At 46.2% G+C, this 15,360-nt stretch overlaps 1 protein-coding gene across 1 annotated transcript in view; it reads left to right on the forward strand.

Moving 5' to 3' along the window:
• RYR3 (ryanodine receptor 3) overlaps positions 1-15,360 on the forward strand; it is a 236,232-nt gene that overhangs the window by 202,952 nt on the left and 17,920 nt on the right. Inside the window, exons 74-89 of the mRNA XM_054162126.1 lie at positions 272-368; positions 1,899-2,008; positions 2,812-2,863; positions 3,746-3,799; positions 4,077-4,176; positions 4,734-4,813; positions 5,069-5,145; positions 6,055-6,128; positions 6,371-6,388; positions 6,886-6,966; positions 7,953-8,041; positions 9,032-9,160; positions 9,500-9,604; positions 10,610-10,691; positions 11,315-12,639; positions 14,949-15,004. Coding sequence (XP_054018101.1) covers positions 272-368; positions 1,899-2,008; positions 2,812-2,863; positions 3,746-3,799; positions 4,077-4,176; positions 4,734-4,813; positions 5,069-5,145; positions 6,055-6,128; positions 6,371-6,388; positions 6,886-6,966; positions 7,953-8,041; positions 9,032-9,160; positions 9,500-9,604; positions 10,610-10,691; positions 11,315-12,639; positions 14,949-15,004 — 2,529 coding nt within the window. The remainder of the gene's footprint in view (positions 1-271; positions 369-1,898; positions 2,009-2,811; positions 2,864-3,745; positions 3,800-4,076; positions 4,177-4,733; positions 4,814-5,068; positions 5,146-6,054; positions 6,129-6,370; positions 6,389-6,885; positions 6,967-7,952; positions 8,042-9,031; positions 9,161-9,499; positions 9,605-10,609; positions 10,692-11,314; positions 12,640-14,948; positions 15,005-15,360) is intronic.

Genomic DNA, 15,360 nt, shown 5'->3' on the forward strand with positions numbered 1-15,360 from the left:
CCAGTCATGCAGTTCCCTTTCTGGTGTCTACCAGCACCCCCAAGCCTTTAACAGCGAGAGGAATGCATCCCGTGTAGAGAACAGGCAGTGAGGATGGTCAGAAGCGCCTGCAGGCTGTGCCTCTGACTGTCAGCTGTGGTTTGCATTTGGTGTCACTGACCAATCAGAGGATCAGAATTGTACAAATGTGTATCCTTACTAATCATTAACCACGTGAGCTGTTATACTCTGTTCCGTTACCCCTCTTGATCTCACTTTCACAACCCCCCAGGCACCGTTCTATTAACCTCTTCCTCCATGGCTATCAGAACTATTGGATAGAAACAGAGGAATATTCATTTGAGGAGAAACTAGTTCAGGATTTGGCTGTAAGTACTGACACGACTGGGCACGCTGTCCACTGCCCACTTCAGTGTGACTTTTATGTACCTACTGTAACCTGTGTTTAATTTCTGTGTACTGTATGCATAACTTACCCAACACTGAGCCTTATGCTCCAGGGCACAAGGCTGTTTTCTGCTGTGGTCAGACAGGCACTGGTCCTGTGGTGCAGCTGAAGCACACTAAAGTGATTTATGCCTTCAGACAAACCATGGGATGCTTCCTCTTGGGAGGAGAAGTGGGTTAGATGAACTGTCAGACTGGTTTTGTCTTGATGGTGATTCCTATGTTCCTATATTTTATTTATCTGTGTTTACTTTTTAAAGCCTGACACAACTGACTGCTTGCCCCTTTATTTATTTGTGTTTTGACACATAGCATTTAATTTGAACATTTTCAGCTTTGATACAAATTAATGTTGCTCTTGTTGATGCATCGTAAGGAGAAGTAAATACATGCAGCCCTATTCAGCAAAAATTTGGTTTGCATGTGTACTTGATGGGAGTGGCTGGTGAGCTCCAGCACTTAGCTGCTGAGCATTGATTCGGACAGCCTGCTGCTTCTTCTCTTCCCTCTTTGTAGCTGGGCCCCTTGGCAATGTTTCAGACTGCTCCCATAGCACCTGAACACCATGAAAACGAACATGTGGCTTCATGGGTCCCATGCAGATGTACCAGGAGGTGCCCCAGTGCCGGCAAAGCAGGCATGCTGTGCTCCTTAAAGACCTGCTGGCCTGGGAGCTTGTATGCTTTTCAGAGTGACAGCCAATACGTCCTTTGGCCAGCTGTGTTGTCACAGTATTTGACTTTGTTGCCTCTTGCTAAAGGAAGGACTGAGGGCATTAATCAGATTTATTAGGAAAGCAAACTGAAGTTGTGCAATTCAAATTATTGCTACAATTAACTGATTCTACAAGAATTGCCACTCCGACAAAGGGCTGAGAACACAAGTAAGCTAAAGGTGAGACTGCTCTTTGGCCACTGCTGGCTCTTGTGTTCCCAGCTGCCAGAAGATGCTTGAAGCTGGCAAGAGCAGTCCTTCCATGTGTTGAATCAAGATTGCCCAGACAGGGCAGATGAAAGGCCTGCAGCAAACAGCAGTCAGATTAGGATGCATCTGATGATATTACTAAAACCGGTTCCATTGACCGAGAGTTTTCCTCCCAAAGAGTTCAGCTGGAGGCCTTCTTTCAGTTCTGGTCCACTGCAAACACAGAATTTCTGCTGAATAAGGTTACTCTAAGGTTTTCCCAGTTTCATCCTCAATACCTTGTTGATGATAACTTTCCAATCGTGCTGTCCAATATGAGTAACAATCAGATCCCTCAGCTCCATCAGAGCCATACAGGCACATCCTGCTGTGGGTTGTGCTGCAAGCTGCTGAGTGAGATGAATACTGGAAGTTAATACAGATTGGGCAGCATAAAATCACTGAAATCCTTTCCTAAACTTAATCACTCAAGTATTTTCTTACTTGTGAAGCTTAATTTGTATATTCTGATACGAATCTTGAGACAGACACCTCCGAAAAAAGAGGAAGAGGAGGAGGAAGAGACCGAGAAAAAGCCTCCTGATCCACTTCATCAGATCATCCTCTACTTCAGCCGCAGTGCTCTCACAGAAAGAAGGTAACAGGAGCTGTGTTGGGAAGCACTTAAGTACCAGCACACAGTAACTGAATGTCTAGTAACACTGCAGAGTGATTTAGCACAGCTCCAATTCGTTCTTTTTGCCTCTGAGCTCGTTACTTTTCACGTCATTAAACACTGTATGACCTTTACCTTGCCGTAAATAGTGACTGTGTTTGTCCCTTTCAAAGCCTGATAAATACTACAGAAAGAACTGAGCCTGAATCCCCATAGAAACCCAGCCTAAGGCACAGCTGGCTCACTCAGCAGCCCCTGCCCTGCTCTCTGCTGCTGACAGATGTGTGTTCCTGCTCCTGGCATTCAGCACTTTCTACTCAGTATGCCAGAGAAGGTCTCATTGATGATGAGCTTGAATCTCTGTCAGTGCCAGATATTGTTTGGATTTTGGAGTGTAGATGAGCAAATGTATTTTGTGTGAGTGGAGTGCTGCAGGGCTTCACACCCCTCTTCTGCAGAGCTAACACATCCATGACAGCTGACCATTACAGTTAGTGTAAGCCTGCTCCATAACACTCATCTGCCCCTGCCACAGAGAGGGATCCTGACTCATCCAACATGAGACATCCAAATGTACCTTGACATTGTTGAATTAAAAACTTAGAGACTTAGCCTGACAGGAGAAAATCCATTCACAAGATGAGGAACAGCACTGCAAGTAGACTTGTATCTACTTTATTAAGGTACCCTCTAGCAGAAACAGTATTTAACTATTAGTAGAACTTTGACATATTTTCATTATTCCACCCTATAAAATAATCTTCTCTGTTTTGTCCTCTTTGTAGCAAACTGGAGGATGATCCTTTATACATTGCCTACTCAGCCATGATGGCAAAGGTAAATAGATCACTGCAAGCTCCAGCCCTCACTCTTCCCAGGTAGTTCCCAGGAATTTTAGCTGCTTTTTAAAGCTTTCCCTTCTCTTTCTTACTTGCTTGATAATTAATCTGTATATTTTTAATGCTCATCAGAATTATATATGTTATTATAGAGCATAAAAAACTCCACTAAACTATAGATAGAAAACTCTATATAACTCTATCTGTAAAAGCCTCTATATACCTATATGTAAAAACCACCTTTACATAACTGTATATATAAACCCCTCTATAGACCTAGAAATATTAAAACCCTCTATATAACTGCATGTATATAAAAAATCCTCTATGTAAGTGACTCTGTATAACTGTTTGTACATAAATAATGAGCCACTTCCTGCATTAATTCCAGTAGGTGTTGGCACTTTGTTTGAAGCAAGATTAACTCATGGTCAGTCTTAACACATTTGTTGCCTTTAATTTTGGGGGGGTAATTACTGTGTGGTTTCTATTTGAAGCCTGTCAAAACCAAGCTGCCAGTCAGTTTTGGCAACATACTGATTACAGCTGACACATGTGAGCAGACTTTTGCCCTGAGGTCTGATGGCTGTAGATAGGGGTGAACAAGAACACAGCCTGCAGGTACAGAATGTGTGTGCAGCTGGGTGAATACCCTGAGGTACTCATACACTAGGGAGTATCAGCTGAGCACAACATTGGTGGTTGCAGGGCTTTTCAATCTCCTGAATGCCTTTAATTGCTGAGTGAAAACTTTCCTTTGGTCACTTTGGGGGAAGGACTGCAGTTAAATGGTAGAAGTGTTCTAGTTCAGTGAGGCATTCTGTTTCATAATAAGCAGCATCTTGTGATCTCTGTTTTGTTTTTTTTTTAACATAAAAAGAGCTGTCAGGAAGAAGAGGAGGAGGAAGAAGAAGAAAAAGAAAAGACTTTTGAGGTGAGACTTCAAATAACATTTCTTTCTCATGCCTTCTGTGCAAGTATTTTAAATATGTCCACTAGAACAAATGCAGGAGTACCACACTGTGTGGAGAGCTGCTTTAGCAGCTCACTCACACGGAAGGGAGGCAATGTGTTCTGAAGTCTGCAGGCAAACAACCCATGGATTATGGGAGCAGGTGGCCTTCAGCAGCTTCAAACTTCTCATCTTCCTTTTTTCCTCCTGAATCAGTTCCAGTCCGTGTTCTGTTCTCATGTTCTGTTTCCAAACCCAGGAGAAAGAAATGGAAAAACAGAGAACTCTGTATCAACAAGCTCGCTTACACGACCGTGGAGCTGCTGAGATGGTCCTCCAGATGATCAGTGCCAGCAAAGGTAATGGGCTGTGAAGCATTAAAAGCGTTCATAAATCACTCCTCAGAGGAATTCTTTATATAGTGAAGGATGTTGGTATCCCTATGGAATGTATAGCATAGAATGGGTTGGGTTGGAAGGGACCTCCAAAGGTCATCCAGTCCAGCCCCCCTGCAGTCAGCAGGGACATCCTCCACCGGATCAGGTTGCTCACAGCCCTGTCCAGCCTCACCTTGAGTATCTCCAGGGATGAGGTCTCAACTCCCTCCCTGGGGAACCTGCTGCAGTGTTCCAGCAGCCTCCTGGTGCAGAACTTGTTCCTCACATCCAATCTCAATCTGCTCTGCTCTCATTTCAAACCATTGTCCCTGCTCCTGTCCCTGCAGGCCTTTGGGAGCAGTCCCTCTGCAGCCTGCCTGTAGCAGTACTGGAAGGTACTGGAAGGCCACTGTTACATGGTACACAATCAGGCAAAATAATTGTCAGTTGCAGCTGCTCTGGGTGCAATTTCCAGGCTGCTTTTCTGTTTGGATAGTTCCTAACTCCAGGTTTGCATGGCTGTCCCCTTGTTTTGGCAGGTCAAACTGGACCCATGGTTGTTGAAACTCTGAAACTTGGTATTGCTATCCTCAATGGTGGGAACACCATAGTTCAACAGGTAATGGTTTCCTAGCTACTCTGAGGCTTGCTTGTGTAAAGGAGGGAAGTAATTCAGAGGCTTTTGATGTTCTGTTATAGTTTGATTTTAGTGCATTGCATTTTAAGTTAAAACAAAGGTCGTTTCTGTTACAATAACAATGATACTGCTGCTTGCCAGTGATTTGCATTTTGAATGTATTCAGGCAGTTGGTAATGCATGTCATTTTAATAGAGAGATTTCCTTTCTTCCCCTCCCCAAATGTATACTCTCCAGAAAATGCTAGACTACCTCAAGGAGAAAAAGGATGCTGGATTTTTTCAAAGCCTCTCTGGCTTAATGCAGTCCTGCAGGTAAAAGCATACGTTGCATGATTCCCATTTCAGTTTGAGTTAGTGGCTTATGCTCAGTGCAGGTGGCTTTGGTACATTGCAATTAGAGGAGTCACAGGCTGCAGAACTCAGAGGGAGAGTAATCTTCATCTGTCCCTTCCCAAGGAGGAAAGAAACCTTTGAAGGCTTAGTTTGAGAACCAGAAATGTAAGATCTAATGGCTTCTTCACTGGTCCTAGATCCCTCAGCGTAAGATCTATTGGCTTCTTCATTGGTCCCAGATCCCCCAGGATTTCTGAGTGGTTCTAAGTGTGGAGAAAAGCCATCAGTGAAGAGGCAGGGCAGCGGAGTTCACTTAGCTTTTGGGTTCTGCACATCTCTGCTGAGTCACACAGCCTCTGTCTTCAGCTGAATCCTCTGCCTCTCTGTCAGGTTTCTGAAGAGCTGGCACCTGGCTGCTAAGCCTCTAGCAGTCCATTCCCATCTCACTCCAGTTACCTGAGGCAGAGCACTCCCATAAAGGAGGTGGGAAACTGTTGATGTTTCTGCTTACCCTTACAAACTTTTCTCAGGCTTTTTAAGCAACAAGGGCAGACAGGGCATAGAAGCTGTATGAAGACAGGAAAAATGTGTAAGGAATGGTGACCCACACTGCAGCAATTGCAGCTGAGTAGCTGCAGCCTGATCAAATGACATTTATCTTGTCATTTCTTCACTTAATGTAGAACCATTTAGCAAGGACTTGCTCCAAAGGGACCTTCAGTGAGGTTCCCAGTTGTGTAAGTGTATTGCTGAGGACTTCTCTGGCAATGCACATCCCAGTGGGTCAACACTAGCTGTTCAAGGCCTCCAGGGATGTCCTAGAAGCAGCTATCTTCCCCTGTGTACCTCACCCTGTTTGTGTTCTGTTTGTTTGTTTCTCCATGTAAGTGTTCTTGACTTGAATGCCTTCGAGAGACAAAACAAAGCAGAAGGCCTGGGGATGGTCACTGAAGAAGGAACTCGTAAGTAGAATGGAATTGATTCCAGTAGTGCTTAGAACATCCTTTGTACTTCCTTCTTTGACTAGACCTCTTACTTACTGTGCCTTGAGGTTTCTATTGGTAAATTTGCTATATGTAACTCTAGGCTTTGAGCCCTGCCTATGTTTTATATTTACAAACTCTTTAGCAATAATTTTTGAGCAAACCACTGTAACTTCTAACATTCTTATCCTGTATTCTTGTTATTTTTCTTTGATCCACAGTCATCGTTCGTGAGCGTGGTATGTCTGGGTTTACAGTTCTTGATACTGTTGTTGCCAAACCGTGCTGCAAACACAGAGAGAAATCTTTCATTGCATCTCCCCAGATAGGTTTAGCTTTATGGTCTGCAGCAGGTTGTGTGTTCAGCTTGGATGAACAGTTTGATGCTTATTAAAGAAGTGTCATTCATATTTAAGGCATGATTTGAGTTCTGACTAACCATTTACTTGGAGACATTTCTCCTGTTGCTTTCTTTTCTTTCTTTTTCTTCCTCTTTTTTTTCTTTCTTCCTTTTTTTTAACTGTGGATGCATTGAAGTGCTAAATAATTTGGCTTTGCTTTTTCTGTCTCAGTTTTTCCTTTCATTATTATCAGTCTGTTCCTTTAAACCTGCTTTAATGCTTTAACAATACTGGTTCTTATGAGAATTCCAGTTTGAAAGGTTGCTGTAAGTTTGTGTTCTGCATATGAAATCAGAGCAGTTGTCACATAATCACTGTATTTATGTATTTTAAAGGTGAAAAAGTGTTGCAGCATGATGAATTTACTCGAGATCTATTTAGATTTTTGCAGCTGCTCTGTGAAGGGCATAACAATGGTAAGTGAACAGAAGGCAGGGGCAAATGAGGCTCTGCTTAAACACAGCTGAACAGAGCTGATTCTAAAGGCTTTTCACCTCTGCCTCACTGAGTTTCCTGAGGGGACCCTGGCATGCCAGCAATCTGAAATGCAGGGCTCAATTTGAATTTCTAAGTCTTAATACAGTTTCAGGGTTTATGCCAGTGGTTAGTGGCAAGGCCTGCTGTAAGTCACACAGACAGCTACAGTGCAGAGGCATTGCTGTTGTGCTCCACTGGAGTTCACTTGCCACCACGTAAGCATCTGTACCCAGCAGGGTACTTCAGGAGCATGGATTCTCCCTGTCTCCATGACAGTATCAAGAGAAGTGTGTCCAGCAGGTCCAGGGGGGTTCTTCTGCCCCTCTGCTCTGCCCTAGTGAGACCACACCTGGGATACTGTGTCCAGTTTTGGGCTCCCCAGCACAAGAGAGACAGAGACCTGCTGGAGAGAGTCCAAGGGAGAGCCAGGAGGATGCTTAGGGGACTTGAGCATCTCCCCTGTGAAGAGAGACTGAGAGCCCTGGGGCTGTTTAGCCTGGAGAAGAGAAGGCTGAGAGGGATCTGATCAATGTCTATCAATATCTGAGGGGTGGGGGTCAGGTGGAGGGGGCCAAGCTCTTTTGGGTGGTGCACAGCAATAAGACAAAGAACAATGGATACAAAGTTGAACAGAGAAGGTTTCAGCTCAACATGAGGAGAAACTTTTGTACAGTGAGGGTGGCAGAGCCTGGAGCAGGCTGCCCAGAGAGGTTGTGGAGTCTCCTTCTCTGGAGCCTTTCCAACCCCACCTGGATGCCTTCCTGTGCAGCCTGCCCTGGGTGATGCTGCTCTGGCAGGGGGGTTGGACTGGATGACCTCTGGAGGTCCCTTCCAACCTCTAGCGTTCTGTGATCCCATATGGAATAAACCTTGGACTTTTGATTCCCACCTGTCCTGACCAAGCACAAACCTCTCCTTACTTCAGACTTTCAGAACTACCTGCGTACTCAGATGGGCAACACCACAACTGTCAACATCATCATTAGCACAGTTGACTACCTGCTGCGTCTCCAGGTGAGGGAAGAGCGCAGCAAAAGGGAAGTATAAAACCTTGTCCTTCCTTTACCTTTGTCAACTCACACTTTACTGGAATCAAATGGGAAAAATCCTCTCTTCAGGCATATCTAAAATGAAGAATTCTGATTTCATTTCTCTTATGTAACTTTTGCTTTACAAAATAGATGGCTTTGAGAATTCTGTATGAAACCAGATGTCAGTTTACTTAGTTGTACTCTTCTACAGGCACCAAAGTTAGACTGAAATGCATAAAGGAGTGTGGGCAGCAGGGCAGGAGAGGGGATTCTGCCCCTTGACTGCTCTGCTGAGACCCCACCTCCAATCCTGCCTCCAGTGCTGGTGTCCCCAGCAGGAGAAGGACACAGAGCTGCTGGAGAGAGTCCAGAGGAGGCCACAAAGATGATCCAAGGGCTGGAGCAGCTCTGCTGTGAGCACAGGCTGAGGGAGCTGGGGGTGTTCAGCATGGAGAGGAGAAGGCTCCAGGGGACCTCAGAGCTGCCTGCCAGGACCTGAAGGGATCCTGCAGGAAGGCTGCAGAGGGACTTTCCATCAGGGAGTCTAGAGACAGGCCAAGGGGGAATGGTTTGAAGCTGAGGCAGAGCAGGGTCAGACTGCAGCTGAGGAAGAAGTTGTTCAGCAGGAGGCTGCTGAGACTCTGGCACAGGCTGCCCAGGGAGGCTGTGGCTGCCTCCTGCCTGGGGGTGCTGAAGGCCAGGCTGGATGAGGCCTTGAGCAGCTGAGTGTAGCTGAGAGGTGTCCCTGGGCATGGTGGGGAGGTTGGGGCAGCTGAGCTCTGAGCTCCCTTCCAGCCTGAGCCAGTCTGGGATTGTGTGATTCTATGATTCTGTTGTCATGAGAAATGGAGAGAGATGGAATTACTGAATATCCTCTGCTGATGACTCAAGTGCTGGGGATAGAAATGCAGGCAGTGAATGCTGCACACAGAGCCCAGACTCAGCAAACAGAAGGTTGTTGTTTTTCCCTTAGGAATCAATCAGTGACTTCTATTGGTACTATTCAGGCAAGGATGTCATTGATGAACCAGGACAACGAAACTTCTCCAAAGCCCTGGCTGTCACCAAGCAAATATTCAATTCCCTTACAGAATATATCCAGGTAAAGAAAATTTGCACAAGGGTAATAGCAGTGAAGTTCTGTGATTAACAACCTGTTCATGGCCTGTCATAAACTGGTAACCAATTGGGCTTTGCTTTGCTGAAATGACTGCCCAGTGTGGAATTCATGCTCAGCCTTGGGAGGGGCTGCAGAGTTGGCATCGTTTGGTCTACTCTTTGTGCCCTGGACACCAAAGAGACCTTGGGAAGGTCTCCCATGCAGCTTCAGGGAAACTTGAAATTTGTTGATTTGCTTAGGGAGAAATCTGAGGAAAACAACTTGTGTGCTTGGCTTGGCTTGATTCCATTTCATATAAATAATCCTTTCTTAATCCTTTAGGGCCCTTGTATAGGTAATCAACAGAGTCTGGCCCATAGCAGGCTGTGGGATGCAGTTGTTGGCTTCCTTCATGTCTTTGCCAATATGCAGATGAAGCTTTCCCAGGTATTTTCAGCACCCAAGCACTTCTCCTTTGCATGTGTTTAGAAATGGCAGCCCAGGGAACGTGGAAGGCCATAAAGCAGAATGCTGAAAGCTGTGCAGGTCCCCACTGGTGGAGCCTGGGCCTGTTGTAATGGAGTGGCTCAAGGGTGAATCTCAGGATTAGTATCTTCCTGTCACTCCTTTCAGCATTAATCATAACTCTGTGCTTATCTTTTCTAATACCAGACTCACTGCTTCCAACTCAGTGTTGCCTTTCTGCTCATGAGGGTGGCAATTTGCTCCTTTCCTCCCCACTGCCAAAACCTGATCTGCCAGAGAAGGAGCAGCATTAAAAGCATGGTTCCTATGGCACAGCTAAGAAAGGCAAGAGAAAAGATTCAAAGAGGGCAGGAGTGTGACAAGTCAATCAACTTGTCCAGTTAATCAATTCCTCACAGGCACTGAGCAGGAAGGAAACAGGCAAAGCACTTCTGCTTCATGTACCTGGGTGCTCAAGCCACTGGGCACTGAATGCAACAACACAGAGAGTCTGTTCCTCACTCTTGAGGGGTGTCTGCTGCCCTCTGAGATTTCCTCCCAGCCTCCAGAAGTGTATCAGAATCTTGAGGAGTGTTTAGGTCCTTGATGGAAGTCATGAATCCTTGTTAAACTTACCATGTAGTATTTGAGTGGTGATGTACTCCCTGTGAAAGGATGGGTTCTTGGAGATGGACACTGCCAGAGCTGTGGAGCAAGCAGTTTTGGGAGTTCCTTCTGCCTCTTACCTTCACTCCCCAAGGCTTTATTAAAGCTGATCAGGATGTTGATACCTGTGCTCTAGTAACTTACCCTCATGCTGCAAGAGACTGCTGATAGTCACCTAATAGATTGGCAGGGAAGGGTTGTGGGAGGCTCTGAGCTACATTTGGGTGACCATACTGCATACTCCTTTTTCCCCCACAAATGTGTTTGTCTTTCTCTGGAAAAATAAAGGGAAAAAAACCTTACACTGCTTTCTTTTTACAGGACTCTGCCCAGATTGAATTGCTTAAAGAACTGCTTGACCTGCTGAAGGATATGGTGGTGATGCTGTTGTCACTGCTTGAAGGTTGGACCTGGATTTCTTCTTTTCTGGGTTTATCTCAGCTTCATAATGTAAAGTACAATGATTAACTTAATCTTTCTAAACTGTTAATTGCCTTTATGTAATGCCAGGAGGGGATTAAAAACAACCAACCTTTCATATTCTTTCTGAAGCACACCTGAAAAAGAGGCTGGCACAAAGATGCTCCAAGGGCTGGAGCAGCTCTGCTGGGAGCACAGGCTGAGGGAGCTGGGGCTGTGCAGCCTGGAGAAGAGAACACTCTGGGGGGACCTTCAAGCTGCCTTCCAAGAGCTGAAGGGATCCTGCAGGAAGGCTGCAGAGGGAATTCCCATTGGGGTGTCTAGAGACAGGCCAAGGGGGAATGGTTTGAAGCTGAGGCACAGCAGGGTCATACTGGAGCTGAGGAAGAAGTTCTTCAGCAGGAGGCTGCTGAGGCTCTGGCACAGGCTGCCCAGGGAGGCTGTGGCTGCCTCCTGCCTGGGGTATTCTATGATTCTATGCTATTGAAGGAAACCTGCTGAAGACTGGAGAACAAGGCTGTTCAGTTCTGCTCTCAGCATGTGTGAGATTGTTTTGGTTCAGATGCAGTGCTGGCCAATAAGTTGCTGTTGTCTCTCGCTGCTCAGGTAACGTTGTCAATGGCACCATTGGCAAGCAGATGGTGGACACGCTTGTGGAATCGTCTAGCAACGTCGAAATGATTCTGAAGTTCTTTGATATGTTCCTCAAGTTGAAAGAGCTGACTAGCTCAGATGCTTTCAAGGAGTATGACCCGGATGGCAAAGGCATCATTTCAAAGAAGGAATTCCAGAAGTCGATGGAGGCTCAGAAGCAATACATCCAGTCAGAGATCGAGTTCCTGCTGTCCTGTGCAGAAGCTGATGAGAACGATATGTTCAACTACGTGGATTTTGTGGAGAGGTTCCACGAACCAGCCAAGGACATTGGGTTCAACGTAGCAGTGCTGCTGACCAACCTGTCGGAGCACATGCCCAACGATTCGCGGCTCCAGAGCCTGCTGGAGCCTGCAGAAAGTGTCCTCAACTACTTTGAGCCCTACCTGGGCCGCATCGAAATCATGGGTGGGGCCAAGAAGATAGAAAGAGTTTACTTTGAAATCAGTGAGTCCAGCAGGATGCAGTGGGAGAAGCCACAGGTGAAGGAATCCAAAAGGCAGTTCATCTTTGACGTGGTAAACGAAGGTGGAGAGCAGGAGAAGATGGAACTCTTTGTGAACTTCTGCGAGGACACCATCTTTGAAATGCAGTTAGCATCCCAGATCTCCGAGAGCGACGCGGCCGAGAGGCCCGAGGAGGAGGAGGAGGCAGAGCCTTGCTATCTGGCAGATATTGGAGCTGATGAGGAGGAAGAGAAGTCCCTGGAATCTGCTTCGGCTTTCGCCATGGCCTGTGTGGCAGCGAGGAGGAACGTCGCAAACTTCTTCAAGCTGGTCACGGTGAAGAACCTGAGGAAGCAGTACAGGAAGGTTCGGAAGATGACCGTCAAGGAGCTGGTGAAAGTCTTTTTCTCCTTCTTCTGGATCCTCTTTGTAGGGATGTTCCAGCTGTTCTTTAGCATAGTGTGGGGAGTTTTCCAGATCCTTTGGAGCACCGTGTTTGGGGGGGGCCTCGTTGAAGGAGCCAAAAACATTAAAGTTACTAAAATACTAGGGGACATGCCCGACCCCACGCAGTTTGGGATCCACGATGACGTCGTGGAAGCGGAGAAAGGAGAAGGCGCCGAGCACGGCATCAGAGCTGAACTTGTGCAGTTTGTGAAGAGTGAAAAGGGAGAAGCTGACATCCTCTCAGACATCTTTGGCATCCACACCAAGAAAGAAGGTGGCCCAAAACACGGTCATGATGCTGGGCTGGGAGATATCGCAGAAATCCTTGGCGCTGACCTCCAGTCGTCCCTGGAAAACACAGTCCACAAGAAGAAAGGGTTACAGGTAGGGGCAGCAGAGTGGGGCTGTACCTCTGTGCAGAAAACAATGCTGACACAAATGTGTTACTGAATCTGCTATCCATAGCTGCATTGTTTGCCAGTTCCCTGGTCAATGACTCAGCTCTACATGAGAGCATGCCTTAGAATCTCTGCTTCTGTACGAACAAGCAGGAGCGTTCCCATGGCCGAAGAATGCAGCCCAGTGCCTTCAGATTTCACTGCAGGAAACGGGGGGTGGCGGTGGTCGTGTGGACTTGATGCAGAACAGACATTGCTGACAGCTTTTGCTTTCAGTGCTTTAGAGTCCTGCTCACTCTGCACAGCCCAGTTTGTCACAGCACACTTCCATTACTCTTACAAACTCTGCCTTCTCCATAATAACAACAACTTCCCCTCGTGGCCTTTCTTCCATGTGCCGTGCTGCTCACACACACTAATCCTTTCTTCCTGTTATTGGAAGCAGTCTTGCCTGAATTGATTGTTACGTCAGTGTTTATCACCTAATCATCCTTTATTCCCTTTGATGGCATTTTGTTCCATTCAGCTGAGCTCAGTATCATTTTTCATGCTGTTTAAAAATGGATTGAGCTAAATGTCAAAACCCCAATGCCTTTTTCATGTTCACAAGGCATTATGTCTCACTCTGCACTTCAGATCTCTTCCTCCTTACTCAAATACATCTTTCCTCTCATCACAAAATCCACCTTTTTGTGATGTTTTCCAGATGCCATGAAGGTAAAGCTCTGTTGCATGACCTCTTAGTTGTTTCCTTTGAATTCACACTGCTTTCCCCCAAGATTTGCTTATGGCCTTGATCCAATTAGATTTTTCCATTTCTTCATTCTGCACTACTCATTTATTAATTATGTGTCCTTCAGAATGGCAGACCTCACATCCTCTCTCATTTTCCATAAATGCCCTGTAGTTGGCATTAAAAAATGTTACTTGAACTGAAGAATCTTAGCAGGAGAGGAAATAGTTTAGAATGTTCCTTCCCAGTAGTTAAAGAAAATATTTGAATTCAGATCTGATTATTCTGTGCTTGGATTTTGCATGGCACAGTATCACAGTGCCTCTAAGGTTGGGTTTGTTTGTAACTGTTGATAAAAATGGTCAGTAATTTCTGCAGCTGCTGTGAGTCCCCCCTGTGAAGGCAGCTGTGCAGCTGACCCAGCTTTTACCTTTCCTGTAGCATCCTGTGAGACTCACCGCAGTACTGCTTGTGCGAGTTCTTTAGCACAGAAATTGCTGCTCACGTTATGTGTGTGAACAGCTCAAGTGAGTCCACTCCCAGCACTGGATCTGACTGCTAAGCAGAGCTCACAGAAGAAAGAACAATGTGAGAATCAGGAGGTCCCTCCAGGAAGTCACTGTGTCCTTCCTGAGATCTCTAGCAGAACACCCCCGGGGCTGGAAACAGGCATTCCCTCCCGGTGTGCTGCAGAAGCAGCTGTGCAGAGATAAGGGCCATGACCTTGCCACAGAGCTAGAGAAACTGCAAAGCCTCCTGTGGACCTGTGCATGGGGAGGATTGTTAGGATTTCATTTCAACCGTGGGGGGCCGGAGGGATCTGTGGTTTGACAAAGAGGAGGAGTGGGCAGTGAGCTGACAGTCTGCTGAGTTATTCCCAGCAGTCAAACCAAGAGCTACCTGCAAAGCTGCCTGAACAGGGGAGATGAAACTCAGGGATGTGATGGATCTAGGAGGAAAAGCTCTCTTGTGACCTGTGAAATGTGGGATTTTGAGCTGGTTGTTCCTGCTTGGGTATGAAATGTTGGGAATGTATCAGAGCTGTGGAGAAGATTCAGCTCAGTGAAAATGCCAATCGACACAGCTCCAAAAAGCAAACTGAACGTTTGCATTGCTGAGAAAGGAACAGAGAACCCCAAAACATTCCCATGCCCCAGGAACCCAAAGTACATCTGTGTCCTGGAGACCAGGTTCCACACCTGCAAAAAGATGTGGTAAACCCAAGAAAGGCTCAGTGAAGGTCAGAAAGCTCTCAAAACTTGGTGTGGAACAAATGATGTGTAAGGAACCGGAAAGGAGACAGCAGAGAGCACGGGGGACGGGGATGGAGAGGGAGCCTTCCTTCTTCCCTCACCCCACCCCTTAGGAGAGCTGGGTGTCACCAAGTGGTCTCTGGATTGCCCTCCTGCTATCCCTTTTTGGAAGTCTAACACTTTCAGAGTGCAAAGTGATGCTAAAACTACACTGTGGTGTAGTGGCTTTGTTTCTTAGCCAACAGTAACCAAAGGAACCAAAGTTGTATTTGCCTGGATGCACTCTGACAGTTCCAATACTTTTTGCAGATCTCTGAAATCGCAAAAGCTGAAGCAGAAAGAAAAGCAGGAGCGGAGAAGGCCGAGTAAGTTGTTTCTACACATCCCTGGGTAATTCCTCATGCTGGATAAAGTGGTCAGAAAGAATCCAAGCAATGCTTCCTATTCCAAGGACTTTGTCTTTTAGTGATCTGATTTTTGTGGCCCTTGACACCGTTGCACACATCTATGTGTGGTCCTCGTGCCCAACCCCCTCTGTCTCAACATTCTTTTACATATATGCAAATTCACTTTTTTTTAGGTGAGTAACTAAATTCTCCTATTTCTGGGTGCAATTTTGATACCTGTTTCTGATAGAGGCAGCTCAGTGGTGCAGGGGAGTGACTGCCACCTTCTTGTAAGGTGTGAGCCTTGAAGCAAGCCCCCTCGTCGTTCCTCCCTC

Source organism: Dryobates pubescens, chromosome 5 (genome assembly GCF_014839835.1).
Source record: "Dryobates pubescens isolate bDryPub1 chromosome 5, bDryPub1.pri, whole genome shotgun sequence".
In the NCBI taxonomy this organism is placed as follows: Eukaryota; Metazoa; Chordata; class Aves; order Piciformes; family Picidae; genus Dryobates; species Dryobates pubescens.